The sequence below is a fragment of the Nymphalis io genome, chromosome 13, assembly GCF_905147045.1.
Source record: "Nymphalis io chromosome 13, ilAglIoxx1.1, whole genome shotgun sequence".
Lineage (NCBI taxonomy): Eukaryota > Metazoa > Arthropoda > Insecta > Lepidoptera > Nymphalidae > Nymphalis > Nymphalis io.
Genome location: NC_065900.1, coordinates 3,294,394 through 3,314,540, shown reverse-complemented (window position 1 = coordinate 3,314,540; position 20,147 = coordinate 3,294,394). Strand labels below are relative to the sequence as shown.

Sequence of the window (20,147 nt, the reverse complement as noted above, 5' to 3'; positions counted from 1 at the left end):
TAGTAATAGCGATGGATTATTTGATAAAATGGAAACGTTCATCGTGCTTGGAATTTCATAAATATGTACAAATCAATGACCTTGAAGTATTCGAAATAGAAATGAATCAAAATCAAGTTTGATCCAAATTATACATAACATGGAAGAATATATATATATATTAGACGCGCCATGCATACTTAATAGAGAGGCGGCAGAGAGAGGGCATGATGGCATAAGAGAGCGTTAAGCCGTTTGACGTCACGGTATACGAGTCGGGCTCACTCTCAAAGCGCTAATAGATGTTTCACATAAATAATTAATATAACATATGTATGGCACAGCACTGTTTTATAAAAAAAATACTCGCAAAGCTCTTTTTTAAGGAATTACTATAAATCCTATTTACCCCTCCAATTAAGCGTACAGCGTGAGGAGATGTTAACATGTTCTGTATAATCTTTAACAGGTTGAAGCAATGAGTACTGAGAAGAAAGTTCGAGTCCGAGTAAAGCTGTATGATGATAAAACAGACATCTACAGTCAAGATATCGACATGTCCACTGGTGAAGGCGGCTTTATCGTACCAACTGTGATGGCTGACGCTCCATACGTGAACTTACAAGTATGTTGATTATTTAAGAATTATATATTTTTTTTTAATTATTTATAACTTGCGAGGACATGTCTATGTGGACATCTGAAAATTATTGGTTATATGAACCATCTTATACATATCGTCATCATCATCAGCATCTCAGCCGAAAGACGTCCACTACTGGACAAAGGCCTCCCCCAAGGATTTCCATTTTGGCCAGTCTTGCGCTGCCCACATCCAACGGCTTCCCGCGACTCTTTTTATGAAACAAAACCTAAACATATACCACACAGAATATAACGGTACAAGGACTATAATTTTACAAGTATTCTTAAAAAAAGAATGAAAATGTGCCTGAGGGTCGGAGCTCATTCCGCCACACTGGTCCAATAGGGGTTGAGTATGTTGTGTGTATTTTACTTGATATCTTTGTTGGCCTTAAATTAATTTAAATATCTTGGGTTTGACCCAATTTAAACTAGAAGAAAAGAATGTCTTGTTTGTACAGTATGACAGTGTCATACCTAGCTAAATTTAATATAAAATCAATAATTAATTTTTTATTATTTCTGAACCTTAAAATAGACATGAAAAACCTTTTTTTTAGTATTATAGTTAAAATAAACAAAAAATATTAGTTATTTAATATAAAAAGTAAGTATATAAATAAAAAGAAAACAAAACACACCAAACACACAAAGTACAGACCCAGCGCTGACGTCACAGAACCCTTCCAAATCAACAAAGATGTATTACATTTCGCTACCAAGCTTGTATTCTCCTGAACCCCCTTTCATCTAAACCCGAAAAGTAATCAAAGTAATAAAATAAATTCCAGACTAGAAATTTCAGTGTAATTTTAAAGTTTGGAATCGAATTTCGTCTATCGACCGCAATGTCACCAACAACTGTTTAATTCGGATCAGAGTTATCCCGATCACTCCACGTCCGAATTGGTCGTTCGCGCCTCCGACCTAATTTAGTTTAATCGCCTCATTAATGGGGCTTGGTGGGACTTGTGAAACTTCTATACCCCAGGATAGTAATCATAGGTACCGGCACGGAATACAAATGACGATATTTTCAGCCTTTACTCCGTTTACGTTAATCCTAGCTAAAGCTGGGACGGTTAGTGCAGCGTTGATTTGGATTATATTTTGCGGTATATTGAAATTTTGAGTGCGTTGTTTATTTTTCATAACTAATTTATGACTAAATAAATAACAAATATTGTATTTAATAATAAATAATGATTCGTTATTCAAACTCTTTTGAAATGTATTTTTTTAAAAGCCAATCGGTTCGATATTTAAAATTGTTTGTGTTCTATTTTATTTATCTTCATAGACTTTTGATGTTGGTAAAAATATAATATAAATATAAAAAAACGATTTAAATGTCATTTATTTTATTGATAATATTTTTGAAAATAAGTAGCTATGGAATAGATATTAATATAAAATACATTTTTTTTATGTTGCAATGTCATCTAACGTTACTATTAATTACTGATTTTATAACAATATTATTACAGTTTTTGTATGCAATTCATCACTAAGAGAGAAAGAAATATTTACAATCATAAGTACTTACATATCAAAATATAATTTCTTGAAGTTAAATTTTCAAGCACTTTTGCATAATTCATGAATTCATTTACATGAATAAATTAAACATAAAGCTACCGAATCGCAGATTTGAGATTCACTCAATATTATATACGCACTTCATTGGTTATATACATTATAATAATTCATTTATACCTATTATATAAAAATGATGATTCGTTTGTAAGCATGTTTATCATTCTTATCACAATCAAGCTCTTTATAATTGAGTCAATACTCATATAAATATATTATTATTATATGAAAGATATATTCATATTATACTCACACATACATCAAATCAAATAATTATTACAACTGGGCGAATAAATTTGAGCGATTTGTAAATGATAATTTTTTTGTAATTCCTGCATTGAAAAGAATGGTATAATAAAAAACGTAATAAATTCTTACAGACGAATTTTGTCTTTAATCCTCCTTAGCAATACAAAATACTAATAGCACTTGAGAAATAAACAAGTAGACCGACAGTGAGATTTTGCATTTTATAATATTCATAAGGATAAAGACTGCAAAAATACTTAAGACATTTAACATAAAGGAAATGATTTTATCTTTATCCTAAAATGCCTCAGGCGAAAAGTAACTAAATATGCAAATAGAAAATCATCGATAAATTTACATAGAAACTTTTCAAATATATGGCCTAGTTATGTAGTACGAAATACTGTTTTAAAAAGTTAAGAAATACTTAATTAAGTTAAGAAATAATTAAATTATTAATAAACATTCCTTATTCAATAAAAATCTTGAGGATTGACATCGAAGCGTCGATTAATACTCTAAATAGGTCTCAATACGACTTTAAGGAGTGACTAATTCACTCCAAGTTTTAAATAAAAATGCACTATAAGCAATTTTAAAATCCATCTTCCTAACGTCACTGGAGGAAAGCAATTACTGAGTCGGGAGTGGTTATGACATAGTCATCATGCAAATACATCGCTGCCTGAACGGGATTGGCAATCCGGCTAAAGTGCTTTTAGACCTGATAACTATCTTATGAATTATTTCAATGAACGTGACAAGACGAGACACACTGTTTGAAAGCATAATAAACATGACATACAGAGTTTTTGATTTTATACTTTGTAATGATTTGTGACTAACTAGCAAAAAATAGTTCACGTCCTCCTGCCTATATATATCCTAATTGTCACGCCCATCAGTTTTAGATTTATTTTAAATAGTAGGCGGACGGGCAATTGGGCCACTTGATGGTAAATGATTAACCCTGATAGAAATTAACCATTCCTTGGGAAGTAATAATAAGTTATCTCCATTGTGCATTTAGTTACACCGACTTACATACCCTTTAAATTTGGACACAACAATACTAACGATAAGTATTTCTATATGGCTATAGAATATGTGATAAGTAGGTGGTACCTATCCAGATGGGCTTACACAAAGCATTCCCACCGAGTAAAATATGAAAGGTTGATGAAAAAATACATTTGTGTCAACATTCATGGTGATCGTTCTAACGGCAACGAAGTCTGATAATCTCAAATACAAATTGATAATGTTTCTATATATAACATAAGATGAAGAAGAGATGAAACCACCACGCTAATCTAATGCTTAGTTAGATAGACACCTTCAATGGAAACTTAGTTTTACCCAGTAATCTTGGGTTATTATAGATCCGTTTGGCCTGGTAGGTACCTTTCACGCCGAAGGTTGTGGGCTCGATTCCCACCCATGACAGACATTTGTGTGCATGAACATATTTGTTTGTGAACATAATGTATTTACAAAAGAAAAGTAGTATATGTAGTATGTCAGTTGTATGGTTTCCATAGTACAAGCTCTGCTTAGTTTGGGATCAGATGGCCGTGTTTGAAAAATGTGCCTGGATATTATTATTACATATACAAACTCTTTGAAAATGAATGGGAGGAGATTTAAACCTTACAGTACAGTAACAGCCTGTTTGTCCCAACTGTCCCACTGCTGGGCTAAGCCCTCCTCTCCCTTTTTGAGGTTTAGAGCTTATTCCACTACGCTGCTCCAATGCGGGTTGGTAGAATACACATGTGACATAATTTCAATTTAAAACTTATCATCACCAAATATCGCATTATTACATTATAAATCGTTAAAAGTATTTAAAATATCACATACGGTTTTGGATGAACTTAAATTTTGCATACATGATACATGATGAGAAATTCAATATTATGTTTCAAAGTTAGATAGATTTATCAACTGTATGACAATTTGTAGCCGCTTCGTGTTCATGTCAATTAGCATGGTTATTAGAAGTCGATCATAATAGTAAAGACGAGATTGGTTTCAATTACAGCGTTAATCTAGAGGACGGATAACCAAGTTTCCCGGTTATTCGACGCCATTATGGCCTTACAACAGGTTTCCTTATCAGTAAAGTTCACACGTAAACATATAAAGATCGATATAAGGACGAACTATCTACACTGCATTATATATCTTATTATTGAGCGATAAGACATATTTTGCAACTTAAATTATAATAATAATTATTATTGGTCCTGGTCAGTCCTTTTAAAGTATTTAAGCATATTCTACTTTTTACTAAAAATATACACTTTTTACTTAATTTGAAATTATGAAATTTAAACACTTATAATTTGACTAATACTATATACGTATAAATACTTTGTTTGTAATGTTAGTGTTACAATAAAACTCATACCGTTTATCATATGAGTTGCATATGTATTTAATAATTGCATTTATCTTAATTTTTAAATCATTAGTATTTTTCATGTGCGGTGCTTTCAACGATTTATAAATCTGAAATCGCTGAAGTTATTTTTGTAATTACTTATTCAAATCTTTGCCAAGTATCAGACTGTAATTATTGACGTCGGGTATTGTAAGAGCAATTTCCATTAATATTTATTAATGTCTATCCATCTTACGTATTCATTCAATTTATCCCATATGCCTATCTAATCTCTATCTTTGTCTTATATATCCTTATTATATATAATAGATAAATAATGAATTATCATTGTTCTTATTTTAAAAATAATAAATTATATTACTGGTGCTGGGCTTTGTGCAAGCTCGTCTGGGTAGTTACCACTCACTCATCAGATATTCTGCCGCAAAACAGCAGTAATTGGTATCGTTGTGTTCCGCTTTGAAGGGTTAGTAAGCCAGTGTAATTACAGGTACAAGGGACGTAACATCTTAGTTCCCAAGGTTGGTGGCGCATTGGTGATGTAAGCGATGGTCAACATTTCTTACAATGCCAATGTCTATGGGCATTGGTGACTACTTACCATCAGGTAGCCCATTTGCTCGTCCGCCTACCTGTACTAGAAAAACAAAATGGAGTTAAAAAGTTCTATAACAATTTCGATATGAAATCTAAGAAGGAATATGCACATTATCTTGCTGCTATATAAATCTACTCGCTCCTTCTTATCTGAAATATCGTTTACATTATTTATCTGCGGTCGGTGGTGATCGACTGAAATCGATCAGCTATCCTAAGCTCGCAATACCTGTAAGTTCTTCTACCTCCTCTAGATCATTTAATTTGACATCTTTGCTTAACAGCTGTTAAATTAAATGGAATGACTTTCTATTTGGTATTCGCAATTCACCTTATTAATTATCTTTGAAAGTGAAAGTTGCAAATCATGGATGTGTATGACCCTTTTTAGAACATATTATCGATTTATTATTATTATATTATAGTATATTGTTATTATTTATGTTACGTTTATTTATTATGAATTTGATTTATTCTCCTCTCAGTACTTCCAAAGGTTGGGTGGAAGAGATTTCAACTCGAGATAAGTCCGCCTTTGTGCACTTTTATTAGTTTATTCCTTGTACGATCGTTTGTGTGCAATAAATAAATTTGCAAAAGCAACCCAGTTGTTGTAGAATTGAAATAAATTCCTTATAAGCCTTCCTTATATTTATGTATAAACATGGGACGACTAGGTGGCAAAGATAGTGTCGCATTGACAGAAAATAATTGTTTTTGCTTTATTTTCAAGTTATAGGTAAGCAAACGGACCACTTACGGTTAAGTGGTCACCACTGTTCATAGACATAGGGAACGAAGATGTTATGTCCCTTTTCTCTGTAGTTACATTGGCTCATTCACCCTTTAAACCAGAACGCAACAATACTAAAGTATTACTGTTTAGCGGTAAAATATCACGAGTGGGTGGTACCTACCCAGACGGCTTGCAAAAAGCCTTTGCCAATCTGACAAAAAAACAAAAACATTTTACATTATTCTTACTAAAAAATGGTTCTCCATTTTCTCTATAACTTCGTTAATATATTGTTACAATTACTCTCGTTGTTCATCCTGGTTCTTTTGTGAGTGTTTCTGAAAATACTCTTAGTATTTTATCGGCGTACATTTTTTCAACGGGAACTTCCGGACCAAGCTCCATCGACCAGATAAATTATGCCAAGCCAGAGTCAAATAATCCCTCGCTCCATTAAATTCGTAGAAAGAGCACGCTTTTAAAAAAATTAGTATACTAATCTTGGTCTTAAGTAAAAGAGGATTAAGCTTTGGGATTTCTTAATAATTATACTCTTGAATGATAATAATCAGATTTATATCATGGTGCTATTTTTACTAATATTATAAATCTAGTTTTTGTCCACTACTAAACCACGTGTGAGGAGGCCAGGTGTTTCCAAGCCAAAAACCTAGAAAATAGTAAATTTTATCAGTTTTTAAATATAAATAAGAAGTCAGATAGGCATATGGACTCCAAGGAAATCATTTCTATAAAAACGCTGCCAGCTATGGAAACTTAGATGTTATATCTTTTTTGCCTCTAATTACACTGGCTCACTCAACCGTAAATCCTGACCATGGTAATACAAACTTATTTGTAGTGGTAGAATAATCGATAAGCATATCTACACAGATACGCAATTATCTTGCCAGTAAGTTTATATTTAGAAAATGATAGTATAAATTAAATGGTTCATTCTGAAATAACCAAGTTACTTAATTAACCAAATTAAATATAGTAGTCCATAAGACACTAATTTTATTGCTTGATCGTCTAAAATCTGAAGTCAATGTTACAAAATTTTGGCAACGAAAATGTAAACGCTCACTTTAAGTAAATCCATTATCGGATGGTCTGTGAACTTTTGAGGACTATCAAATAAGATGGTTACTATTAATATAACTTTCGATCGCCAACTCCGATGACTGTTGGAGACAAATTTTATTGATCGATTTTAAAACTCCATCAGCCTAGGCTATTAGGCTCGAAAGGCTTTTGATTCTCGAATATCGATCTACGTTTGCGAACTTTTTTTTCTTATTTTTGAGAAGGTTACCTTAATTAAAAGCACGATGAAATATTTTCATTATCTTTCTTGCTATTGGTTGTTTATTGTAGTTAGATTTAAAATATAATTTTTCAATAGAAGATTTCAGACTCTTAACATTTTTAATTATGTTATATTATTAATTATTATATCAAAGTGTATCATATTTATTATAATATATTTGTTTGCTTACTTTTCCTCTTTGTTTAAAAATATTTATAGAGTTTTTCGTCATTTAACAAAAAAAATTTGTGATGAATTCAGAACAAACGTTACAATACAAACAAAAGTTATTACATTTCAAATTCGTCAATACCAATCCGAAATATTATTGCAATTAACAAACTATGGTTTAGTTTTATCGTGACTAAGCCATGGAATCCAATTTGACGCTCGTCGGAAAACCGACCCGTGTCTCAAAGAGTTAGCTAAGCTGAAATTTAGTTGGAAATCAATTCATTTGGTGGATTTGCAGACTGCGGTCTAACCACGGGATCATTAATTGAAGTTGAAGATTCACTTTGGACGAACTAAGTTGTTTGTCTAATCAGTTAAATGGCTTGCATAAACATGAATTCGTTTTATAATTAAATATGAAAACATAAATTAATTGATATATATTTTGAAATTTAATTCAGTATTTTCTATTAAAATTATACTATGTTAAAAATAAATTCTATTCACATATTTATTGTGAAGGTTTATTTTTTTTTATAATAAAATTTATCGTTATTAAATATCACATAAATCATTTTATGACATTGTAAGGATGACGTGATTATTTATTCATATAATTACATTGTATACATTAAACCATTGCACGATATATTATTTTATAATGGTATTGTATTTTTATAAAACCTCAAATAGTCAACTAAAACAGTGAATTATTTGAACTTCAATGCAAAATTTTAAAAATACATTAGAATCGAAAATGATATTTATTTACAATTGTAACTTTAAAACTATTAATTTTCTAAAAAAATATTTTTTTAGATACAAAAGTATTCAGGAAATTCAGAAATACTTTTCAATCTAAGTGAAAAACAAGACTATAATTTGTTCCGTTCGATGAAGATAGCTACAGAATTAGCAATAGATGTTGTTGCGGTATTTAAAAAACATATACGTTACATAATATTATAACGTTTACATAAAATATATATGACATTGCAAATTCATTTCAATAATGTAATTTTGTAGTCAGCAACGTAGGCTTCCCGTAAGGCGATTTTTAGGAGCTAACTCCACTACACTACTCTAATACTCTAATACATACTTGATGGGTATGCATCAGAATTTCAACCGACAATTTGATGCTGGAATCTTTAATAAAGAACCACGTGTTATGTCTACGGAGCTATGTCAACTCTGAAAATTGTAATCTAACAATATTCGTATAAACTTATTATAAATTTTCACTACCATACGGTCACAACTCTTTGAGCAGAGAGCTGTTTTACACGGTAGCATGCACAATTTATTTGGATATCGCGTATTAAATGATACAATATTCCGATTAGTCTCAAAGTAATTGTTTTTGAATTTCTTTACGAAACACGCTGCTTCGTATATGTAGATGCATGGTAACGTTAATAATTTGAGATTTTAAATAAGAGTTTACATGATTGCATTGTATCTTTGTTATAAATTGCTAGAATATATTTTTTTTGAATGAGAAATACTCTGTTCATTTCTATTGCATTGCCCCAAAGTATAATACCATATCTAATATTGGATGCAACGTAGCCATGATATGCCAATAAGGCTGTCCTTTGGTCAATAATTGTAGATATTCTTCTTAAAGCAAATAAAGTTTATTAATTTTATTGCATAAATTATTAATATTGGGACTCTAAGCACAAAATTCATTTATATTGTTCTATATTTTCATTGGCACATGTCACGTATTATATTTATATGTCATTTTTTTTTATTTCTTAATATCATATATTTAGTCATTTTCAAATTCATTTATAGTTTTATTTATTTCATGGGAATTGTTAGCATTTTTGACACGAGGCACAATAATATATACTTTCATTCGATTGCGAATTGGATAGAAATACATTCAATAGTTAACTTGAGTTGTGCTTTGGGATTAATACAATTACTTTCAAAGTGAAACTTTGTATTACACATGACGGGAATCATAATTAGGATCGACATACTTACACGAGCTTGTGCTGGAAATCTATTTCAAGTAGGCAATGTACATAGAGGTAATTTCTAGACGATCCTTTGGGATAGTTTTCATTTACTGGATTAAAAAAAACTATGCTCGCACATGGTAAAGATCACCGCGCTTATTAAAATCCAACTCGGAGCTGTGGTTCAATACTTTGCTTATTTTATTTTTTCTGAGTCTGCGTCCTGCATTTATCGATTTCACGGCGAATTTGTTAAAATAGTTAATATTTTAGAATTTATTGTGATGGCACTGAAATAATATTGAAGAAGAAGACTTATATTTGTACGCTTAGAACAGTTTCACAAGTAAAATTACAAGAAATGCATTTTTTTTACTTGGTTTCTATAACGGTTGTTTGAATTAATTTTAGGCTTTTAGCGTTCTCTGCATCTGACAAATGCGAAACTTCTCGCCTCTTAATACCTATTGAGTACATCCTCAATACAAAGGAACATCAATGACAGTTCTTTAAACATCTTACCTTTGCTATAAAGAAGGCCATCGGCCCTAATTTCAGAAATTGTTCTGGGGAATTTAACTCATGAGTTGTCTTATATACTAACTCAATTGACAGGCAAACTTAAACCTGACAAAATCGCAAAATCATTGAAGCAAAAAGCTAAACCCTTTCTATTTAGGCAATTATCAAAAAGCTGATTGCAGTCACCTCATCGCAGTCACCTTATAGTGTAATTATAATGTTGGCTTTGGGTATACAGTAGAAAATTAAACAGGAGTGAGTGTTAGTAAGCCAATTTAGAGTAATAAAACAACTTTGAATTAATTACAAAACACCAAACACAACTACTATTAAATTAATTTGTTATGTACCCCCCTCTGAAGAAATTATCTTAATAATGGTAAAAACCACAATAAAGCCCAATCCACGGAGAATAAGCTACATAAAAGCGGAGACACATTAAGGGATTTATTTTAAACTGCTTAAAGAAAAGGTACAGTCGCGTACATTAAAGTGGACGAAAAGTTACCCACTTTTTGTCTACTTTTTTGCCTATAGTTAGTAATAAATATAAACTCACCTCTTGGTCTCTGTAATGAATCTGGTTCGTTCGAAAATAACTGGTATGTGATTCACACAAACTCTCGCTATACACTGCAGCTGCACGAGTAGTAACTATACTATAACCTAGTACTTTCGTCCAGCAGTGGACGGCGATAAGCTGATATATATAACCTAGCACTGTTAATAATATATAGTCTCGTTTTAATATAGTATTGTATGGACTGTTCGATACTAATCACGTCCAGCGCATGAGATGTTCGCAAGATAACCACAAGCAAGTTTGCTAAGTCAAGCTATGCCAGACTAATTTAATTAATCTACGCTGATTGGATTTAGCTAGCTGAACGTTAAAATTACGTTTCAAACTCCCAATACGTTTCATAATATCTTAAATCGAGAATTACTAAATTAATTATTTAATTAATAACGTAAAATAAGAAAGATTGGAAGAAACCTCCTTCAAAATACAAGCATACCTTTTAGACTCAGTTTTCTTTTGACAGAATCTTATCTGTATATACTATATTTGGTATTTTTAATAAATTATTCGGTGTTGGCTAGAAGTTTTTAGGTTTCCATATTAATATTTTAGGTCCTTTGTTTAACTATAAAAATAATATATGAAATTGCTATGCGCACTGTTTGTTTATGCTCATAATAATGAGCGTACGAGCTTTGTCTGGTTAATCTACCTGTCTCATTTTAATATATTACCTCAATCTTTAATCTTTATTTTATTAAATCCTTTGTACTTCGAATAGGTCGTCGTGATTACGCCACAAATTTTGTATCGGTTGAATATAAACTATTATTTGATTAAGAAAATTCAAAGAACAGATGTTTTGCTCACTTCAAATTTTATTTTTGTTTAACACATACTGACTATGCGACTGTATTACTAAGAGATGTGGAGAAATTGTATTAGTAATTAAGATAAAATTATTAAATTCAATGATAATTTTAATCCAGGATTTAGGTCATTTTACCTTTGGCCTTGAAAAACTTCACAATTATAAAATCTACATAATATGTTATACCTTTAAAAAAATACTTAATATAATCAATTAATTTTGTGACACTTAATTTAATAAAAAACAGAGTATAAGTAAAAGATCAATAAGTATACAGATAAAGTAATAATAAGTAATACAAAACTGAAAAAACCCGGACACAAGAGCCTGTGGACTGAGAATTGTAATTAATATATTATTGTAATAATATATAAGATATGAAAAAAGAAAATGTACTAATTTAATAACACATTAGTCAATATTATGCAATATGCACTAAATTGAGGAGCTTAAGTCTCAACAAGTTTAAGGATAGACCGAATATCCTCCAAGCGTTTGTGGAGAGTTTAACTGCTTATGCAATAATTAATTCCAGACTCTACATTAAATAATTTGCAATTCGCTAATGACCCCCTTTAAAACTAATTTATTACTAAAATTATAGCTTATTAATTCAGTTCCACGGACTTATGGCTAATTTTATAAGACATTTTATAAACTACCGTCATTTACGACAAGAACCGAAAATTGTTAATATACTCGTATACCCGATTATATATACAGATTAAAAGTAGTGTTTTTACAATGTTCAATTTTAAACAACATAGTTGTATGTATGTAGATACGATTCAAAAGGTTTGCCAAAGATTAAAATTTTATTATCCTTTGTTATGTTAACAAAATTAATAAAGAAAATGAATTTCAGTTCCGCAATACCACCTCTCTTGGCTCAGGACCAACAAACTGCAACATTTCGTTTCGCCGCCATGTTTTTAAATTTTAACATTTTTCGAGCCAAGAATTCATTCGCTTTTTTTGTAATCAAATTTTCAAAGAAATCGCTGGCTGATTTCATAAGAATAAAAAATGGACAATGAAGATATAAAAAGGGAATCATAAAAAGTTCCAATAGGTGAAGACTTATCTTATGACGACACAGAATTTTTTTTAGAATTTAATCCACAATTTTACCCGTGTACGAGTTCAATAACCAGCTCAGTTATAAAAATGGTATTATGCTATTTCTGCAGAATAATGTGCAGATTTTACTCGTAAAACTACAATAGTTGTGTTTTATTGCTAGCGTATATAAAGTTTTCAACTTTACGTACGTTTGGAGCTTTAACATGGCAAGTTCGGTTCATAGTTGGCAAGCATACGAATATGTGTTTTCTAAAGGCGTAACTTTTCCTTGCATAATATTTAAAGTAGTTTATTCAAAAGATAATTATTGATTTTTTCTTTTACTCAATATGTAAGTGTTGGGTTTATAGTCCACAAGTCTCTCGTAAACAACGTTGTGAAAATCAAGAGCGTGTCGACTAGGGTGGCGTACCTTATACTCAGAATCACCAAGCGGTATTCTTTGAAGGTCATACAGGTATACGCACCAACTTCGACACACTCCGACGATGAGGTTGAGGTCATGTATGAGGATTTATCTAAAGCCATACATATCAATAAGACTCATTTCACTGTTGTAATGGGGGACTTTAACGCGAAGCTGGGCAAACGATTCGGTGATGAGTTAAAGGTCCACATGGAATTGGAGACCGCAATCCTCGGGGCCAGATGTTGGCCAACTTTATGGAGAAGGAGGGACTCTTTATGATGAACTCCTTTTTCAAGAAACCAGGTCAACGTAAATGGACCTGGGTGAGCCCTGATGGGAAAACCAAGAATGAGATAGACTTCATCTTGTCGACGAGAAGACAAATATTTAATGACGTCTCCGTGATCAATGCAGTCAAAACTGGGAGCGATCACAGACTAGTAAGAGGCTCATTAAATATCAATGTTAAATTCCAGAGGTCCCGACTGATGAAGTCTACGCTCCGACCATCACCTCTTCAAATCCGAAATCCCGAAGCCTTTCAGCTCGAACTCCAAAACCGATTCGATTGCCTAGCAGACTGCGAGGAAGTGGACACATACAACGACAGGTTTGTGGAAACTGTCCGTACGGCTGGGTCTAAGACCTTCAAGACCAGCCGTACAAAAGGAACCAAAAAGATCTCTGCCTCTACCCTACGGCTTAGGGAGGAAAGACGGAAAATGATTCTGACGTCCCCAGCTGATGCTGCCAGCTATAGGCTGATCAACAGACAGATTTCAAAGTCTCTAACTCGCGACACTCGCCAATTTAATACAATGCGCATTAAAGAGGCCATCGAGCGGAACAAAGGCTCTAAAGTGTCGCCAGAGATCTGTCTGTTGGGCAGAGCCAACTGACAAGGCTGAAAACTGAGGATGGCAGAATAGTCACGTCAAGATCTGAGCTGTTGGAAGAGGTTGAGAAGTTCTACGGTCAGCTGTACACGACAACTCAATCACCTGTCAGTAGTCATGCTGCAGATCCCAGATCAAGACTAACCCGACACTACACTGAAGATTAACAGGACGTCAGTCTTTTCGAGATTAGAATGGCTCTCGAGCAACTCAAAAACAATAAGGCACCTGGTGATGATGTTATTACAGCCGAGCTTCTGAAAGCGGGTGGTACACCGATCCTCAGGGCTTTTCAGAGGCTTTTAACTCCGTCATAGCCAAAGGTCAAACGCCAAAGGCATGGCACAGAAGTGTGGTGGTACTTTTCTTTAAGAAGGGTGACAAAACCCTTCTGAAGAATTACTGGCCCATCTCACTGCTGAGCCATGTTTACAAGTTGTTTTCGAGAGTCATTACGAATCGTCTCGAGCAAAGGCTTGACGACTTCCAGCCACCCGAACAAGCCGGATTCCGGAAAGGCTTTAGCACCATAGACCACATACATACGCTGCGGCAAGTTATACAGAAGACTGAGGAGTATAACCAGCCACTTTGCTTAGCGTTTGTGGACTATGAGAAAGCCTTTGATTCGATCGAAACCTGGGCCGTGCTGAATTCTCTTCAGAGGTTCCAAATTGATTATCGGTATATCAGGGTGTTAAATTGCTTGTACGAGAACGCCACGATGTCGATCCGACTCCAGGATCAGAACTCAAAACCTATCCAACTGCAGAGAGGTGTAAGACAGGGAGACGTGATATCTCCGAAACTGTTTACTGCTGCATTGGAAGATGTTCTCAAGCTTCTGGACTGGAACCGACTTGGCATCAATATCAACGGCGAGTACATCACTCATATTCGATTTGCCGATGACATTGTAATTATGGCTGAGACCTTGGAAGACCTCGGCACTATGCTCGATAACCTCAGCAAGGTTTCCCAACAAGTGGGTCTAAAAATGAACATGGACAAGACGAAAATCATGTCAAACATCCATGTTGCACCCACTCAAGTCAAGGTTGGAAATACTGCACTCGAAGTTGTAGACAACTATGTCTACCTAGGTCAGACCATCCAACTAGGTAGGTCCAACTTCGAGAAAGAGGTCAATCGTCGAATTCAACTCGGCTGGGCAGCGTTCGGGAAGCTACACGATATCTTCTCATCCCAAATACCGCAGTGTCTCAAGTCGAAAGTCTTCGACCAGTGTGTGTTGCTAGTGATGACTTATGGATCAGAGATGTGGTCGCTCACAATGGGCCTCATAAGAAGGCTCAAGATCACTCAAAGGGCAATGGAGAGGGCTATGCTCGGAGTTTCTCTGCGAGATCGAATCGGAAATGATGAAATCCGCAGGCGAACCAAAGTAACCGACATAGCCCGAAGAATTGCTAAATTGAAGTGGCAGTGGGCGGGGCACATTGCTCGCAGAACCGACGGCCGCTGGGGCAGAGAGGTTCTCGAGTGGCGACCACGAACTGGAAGACGCAGCGTGGGCAGGCTCCCTACAAGGTGGACCGACAACTTAGAACGAGTCGCGGGAAGCCGTTGGATGCGGGCAGCGCAAGACCGGCCAACGTGGAAATCTTTGGCGAGGCCTTTGTCCAGCAGTGGACGTCTTTCGGCTGATATGATGACTCAATATGTATTAGAAACTTTGTAATTTCTTATATGGGATAAAGTCCATTGAAAAATGAGTTAGCAAGGCATTAAAAGTTACATCAATATTTTCAACCAATTCAATGTATAAAATGTGTAATTTGGGCATAGAGATTCACTAATAAATAAACCTATTTATTAAAGATACAAGATTAAATAATTAAAATAAATATAAATTCTTAGAAAAATGTAAACAACAGATAGGTAAACAAAAGATGTAACATAGATCAATTAATTTATTAAAACTGTTATACTTTGTAGTTAATTAAGTGAAAACGGATCAACCTAGTAATTATAAGGATAAGGCTGACTTGTAATTTAAATAATCACGAATATAATAATAATTTACACGAAGACAATTCCTTTTGAAATAAAATAAAAACCTAATAATATTTTTTCTAAGTAATACCATAGAAAAAATATTATATTGTTTTTACCGCTTACTTTCTATTTGATAATCCAAGTGTAGAACTAATCCAAGTGAAGTGCGGGGTTTAACTGTTTATTTAAGTGCTTAGTCACGAAAACGTATACTACTCTATTTTTTTTACTCGTATCAAGTAAATGGCAAAGTCCTAAACCAACAGGTTTTCATTAAAGAACAACCAAGCTATCAATCTGTCACTGACTTGATTTCAAACCGAGCCTTCTGTGCTAATAAACTGGCATTACAGGGTAGCCAATCTCATCGAAGAGAAGCCAACGGTGCAGGATATTACACATATACTCGGATATCACAATTATATAACATATATTTATACAACAAATTGTTTGTGCGCGAACAATCTTCTATTCTCTTTTTTGGATTAACGTGCTTTCCGTTCAAGCTGTTAATGAGAATTTTCCGAGGAAATTCACCAAAAATTGTATTGACCTAAAACGAGTCTTGAACTCAGAACCTAGCTTTATAGATATAGCTAAGTAATATACTAACGAGATTATCACATAATATAATATTATATACTCTGACGTTTAAACAAGTCTGAACAATTCGCATTTAAAGTGCAAGCTTACAGCACGATCCAATATGTATATTTTAATATACAACATTACAAAAATAACCCGAGCAAAACTGTTCTCAACATTATGATGGAAAACAAACGTTATTGTATTAGAAACATTTTAATACATAAGTGTGTACACTGCATATACTGAAGTTTTGAATAACCAGTGTTGTATATACCCTTTGTGTAAATTGTACACAGGAATATTTCGAGCTTACGTTGAAAACAAGTTGCACAGTGGCTTAACATATTGTTGCATAATTCCGATAGTTTACTGGCTGTTATGTAATTGGGTAAAATATTTTAATAGTTTATTTTTAAAATTTAATAATAGTTAATTGATGTTGAAATTAATTATTAATAGTTTTTTTTATTAGAATATATGAAGCGTGTTTTGAGACGTAATATTTTTTCAATATATAAACGTGGTACTGTTATTACATCGCGTGAAGGTTTCTTGCAACACTTCTTTCTTCTTCTTCTTCTTCGTGTGTTTCATTACCGGAGGTCGTGCTTGTTTTGAAATGCTTTCACCGATGTGTCGACTAGCTTTCTCCATACCACTCCGTCGTCTGCTTGTCTCAGGGCAGTGGATCTGGTCGGACCAGCAGGTAGGTATTACAACGAGTTTATCCAGATTGTCTGGTTGCTTCCTGGCAATATGGCCCAAATAACTTAGGACTCGTTGGTAGCTTGCATTTACTTTCAAATTTTTGAATAAATAATAATTAATAATTCAAACCCTACCAGATTATTTCACAAGTGTAGATTAACCACTAAAAATAAACAGCTAAGAACAATATTACATCTAAACTTTAACACAATTAAATTCTTCATTAACTAAGCTAAAGAAATACTTAAGTAAATCTCCAAATTTATCTCATTAGACTGATGACACTCTGAGAACTTTCACAGAGCTTGCTGTGTTTTTAAAAACTTCACCCCTAGGAGTAAGGCTTGAAGATAACCAGATTAAGAGTGGACTTAGGCATAAGTCTGTTAATGATGCTATAAGAAGACCTCTTCCATGAAGAGAGGATCAGTTAATATAATAATTAAGTTAATGTTATTAAAAATATTTCGTTTTAGCAAGATATAAAGATTTTATTATAAATAATTAATATACATTTTTTGATTTAAGGAAAAAAATACTACTGAGGTTGTTGTAGATTTTTATCAATCATATTTTATTTATATTTACTATATACGTGCCTGTAATGTAGCTGACTTGAATAAATTATATATTTATTATTATAATTTTATTTTTTGTTGCTTATTTTTTAGTAAACTATCATGGGTAATTTTGAAAGCAAACTGTGTCGGTAACATTTTGTTATTTTGTGATGATGAAAAATGTTGTCCTACGTTCCAATAGTCAAATCTCTTGCATGTTCCGTTGGTGAATAATAAGCTATTCTTCTGCTAAGAAAATGTGAAGCTTAATTCATACGCTGCTGTTTGTCTTCGATATTCCTGTATGCAGATGTCGTACTTATCGCTGGATAAATTGCGAACATAAATGTGGTACTAGATCATAGAAGTCCTATTCTAAATGTAAATTCACGACGTAGCCTATCTAGACTTTTAAATTAGCTGATTATTAATGTAAGTAATATATCATAAAGGGGATATATCATTTTCTGTCTCCGACGTATAACATCGTAACTATTAACAGTTTCACCTAAATGAATATATATATATTGAATATTTTATGAAATTTTTTACCGTAATTTTTTTTATAATAAAGCGGTCTTTTTTAAGAAATATTTTTAATCAACGCATCCCACGACAATATATAGTTCAGTTAAAAAATACAATTTTGTATCTTTCGGCTTTTGCGGGTAATTGAAATACCCGCAGCGAAACTAAGTGAGATAAAATTAACTTTCGTTTATGAAAATAGTATTAGAAAAATATTATGAAAAGAAAACGCTTTGGTAGATCATTCATTACACTGATCAAATCATCTTCCAAGCGAAACCGATTCTATTCCAGATACGGGATTTTAGAACGTTAAGGAACAATAGAAAATCAATGAGGTGAAAATTATTCCCCCCTGCATAATAGCCGAGGGTCTCGACGTAAAGAAAAAAAACAAGCTCGCCTTATCCACGAACAAAATAACTTAGTTGATAAGACTTCAGCTAATGAGTTAAGAATTTACGCTAACTTCGTGAAATGTTTAATGTATTGAAATGCGTAATAACATTTTTTGCTGAAGCACTTTTAAATATATATTTTTGTAAAAACATAACAGTATGACAGAAGTATTGTATGTTTAAGTTCTAGACAAAGATTCTCTCACTCGCTATTTATCTCACAACGCCCTTCATTTATGAGCAAATATATGTACATAAAATAAGTTTGTCTTCGAGATTTGAATATATGCCTTGGACATTCTAAATTTAAAAAAATCAGCTATCTGTCTCTTATATATAATCAGCAACTACAATTTGTCCATAATATTCACTTACATTCTTGCTTATATATTTTATTATTAGCATGTTTATTTTCAATCGGATTGTTCCGAGTCGTCTGATAAAATGTTAGTATTAAATACATACAAACTTCGGGCCTTATATTATAGTCCAACTGACCACAATACAATTTCGTGCTCCCCTACCCAAAACAGATTTCTTTTGAAGTAGACTTCCAGTAAATTTGGCACGAAACCCGTTTGCTCCTATTTGCTTTGAAGAAAGATGAGCAACGCTTTTTCATATTCTGTCTCGGCTTCCTATTTTCAGCTGAAAAAAGTTATTGACCTAAAAAGGTTGAGGAAATTTCCATGTGATTTTGTAAAGCGATTTCTCTTTTTTTTCGAATGTTTTATTGTTAAATTATTTATTTCCTACTTAGATAATGAAATTAGAGGGACCGAGATAGCTCAATGAATATAATACATTGATATTAATAGAAGATCGCATAATCAAATCCGAATAGATACCACCTTGTTATCATGAATTTGTGTTTTTAATTCAATATCTCGTGTCAGGATGAAATGAAAACATCATGAAGAAACGTGTCTCAGATGTAAGTCTATCCCATTGAAATATTGAATAAGCCCAACTAAAAACTCAAACATTTAAAAAGTGATTTTCTTAAGTGTGAAAGAGACCTTTCTCCAGCGGTGGGCATTTAAGCTCATTTCCGTCCTATGTAATGTTTCCAAGTATACCAAGTATTTTATTATAATAAGGAGGCTTGCAGATAAAAATATTGGTAAGATAGCGATTCATCCTTAAGATGAAGATGGAAATGAGTTTCTATACTATGCAAGGGATATATTATAGTCTAGTCTAAGCTGTAAAATATAACAAAGCTAAATAAAAAAATGAACCTTGGGCATGAAAAAGGCCTCGATATTCTGACAAGAATTCTCGGCTTTGAACATATATATAAAAGTTAACTATTGTTACATAATACTAATATTTGAAAAAAAAGCTTCTCTATAAAACACAAAAAACGTGATA

At 32.9% G+C, this 20,147-nt stretch overlaps 1 protein-coding gene across 1 annotated transcript in view; it reads left to right on the top strand.

Annotated features, from left to right (window-relative positions):
• LOC126772775 (C3 and PZP-like alpha-2-macroglobulin domain-containing protein 8) overlaps positions 1–20,147 on the top strand; it is a 225,646-nt gene that overhangs the window by 153,206 nt on the left and 52,293 nt on the right. The window contains exon 7 of the mRNA XM_050493340.1: positions 449–604. Within this exon, the coding sequence (XP_050349297.1) occupies positions 449–604 (156 nt within the window). The remainder of the gene's footprint in view (positions 1–448; positions 605–20,147) is intronic.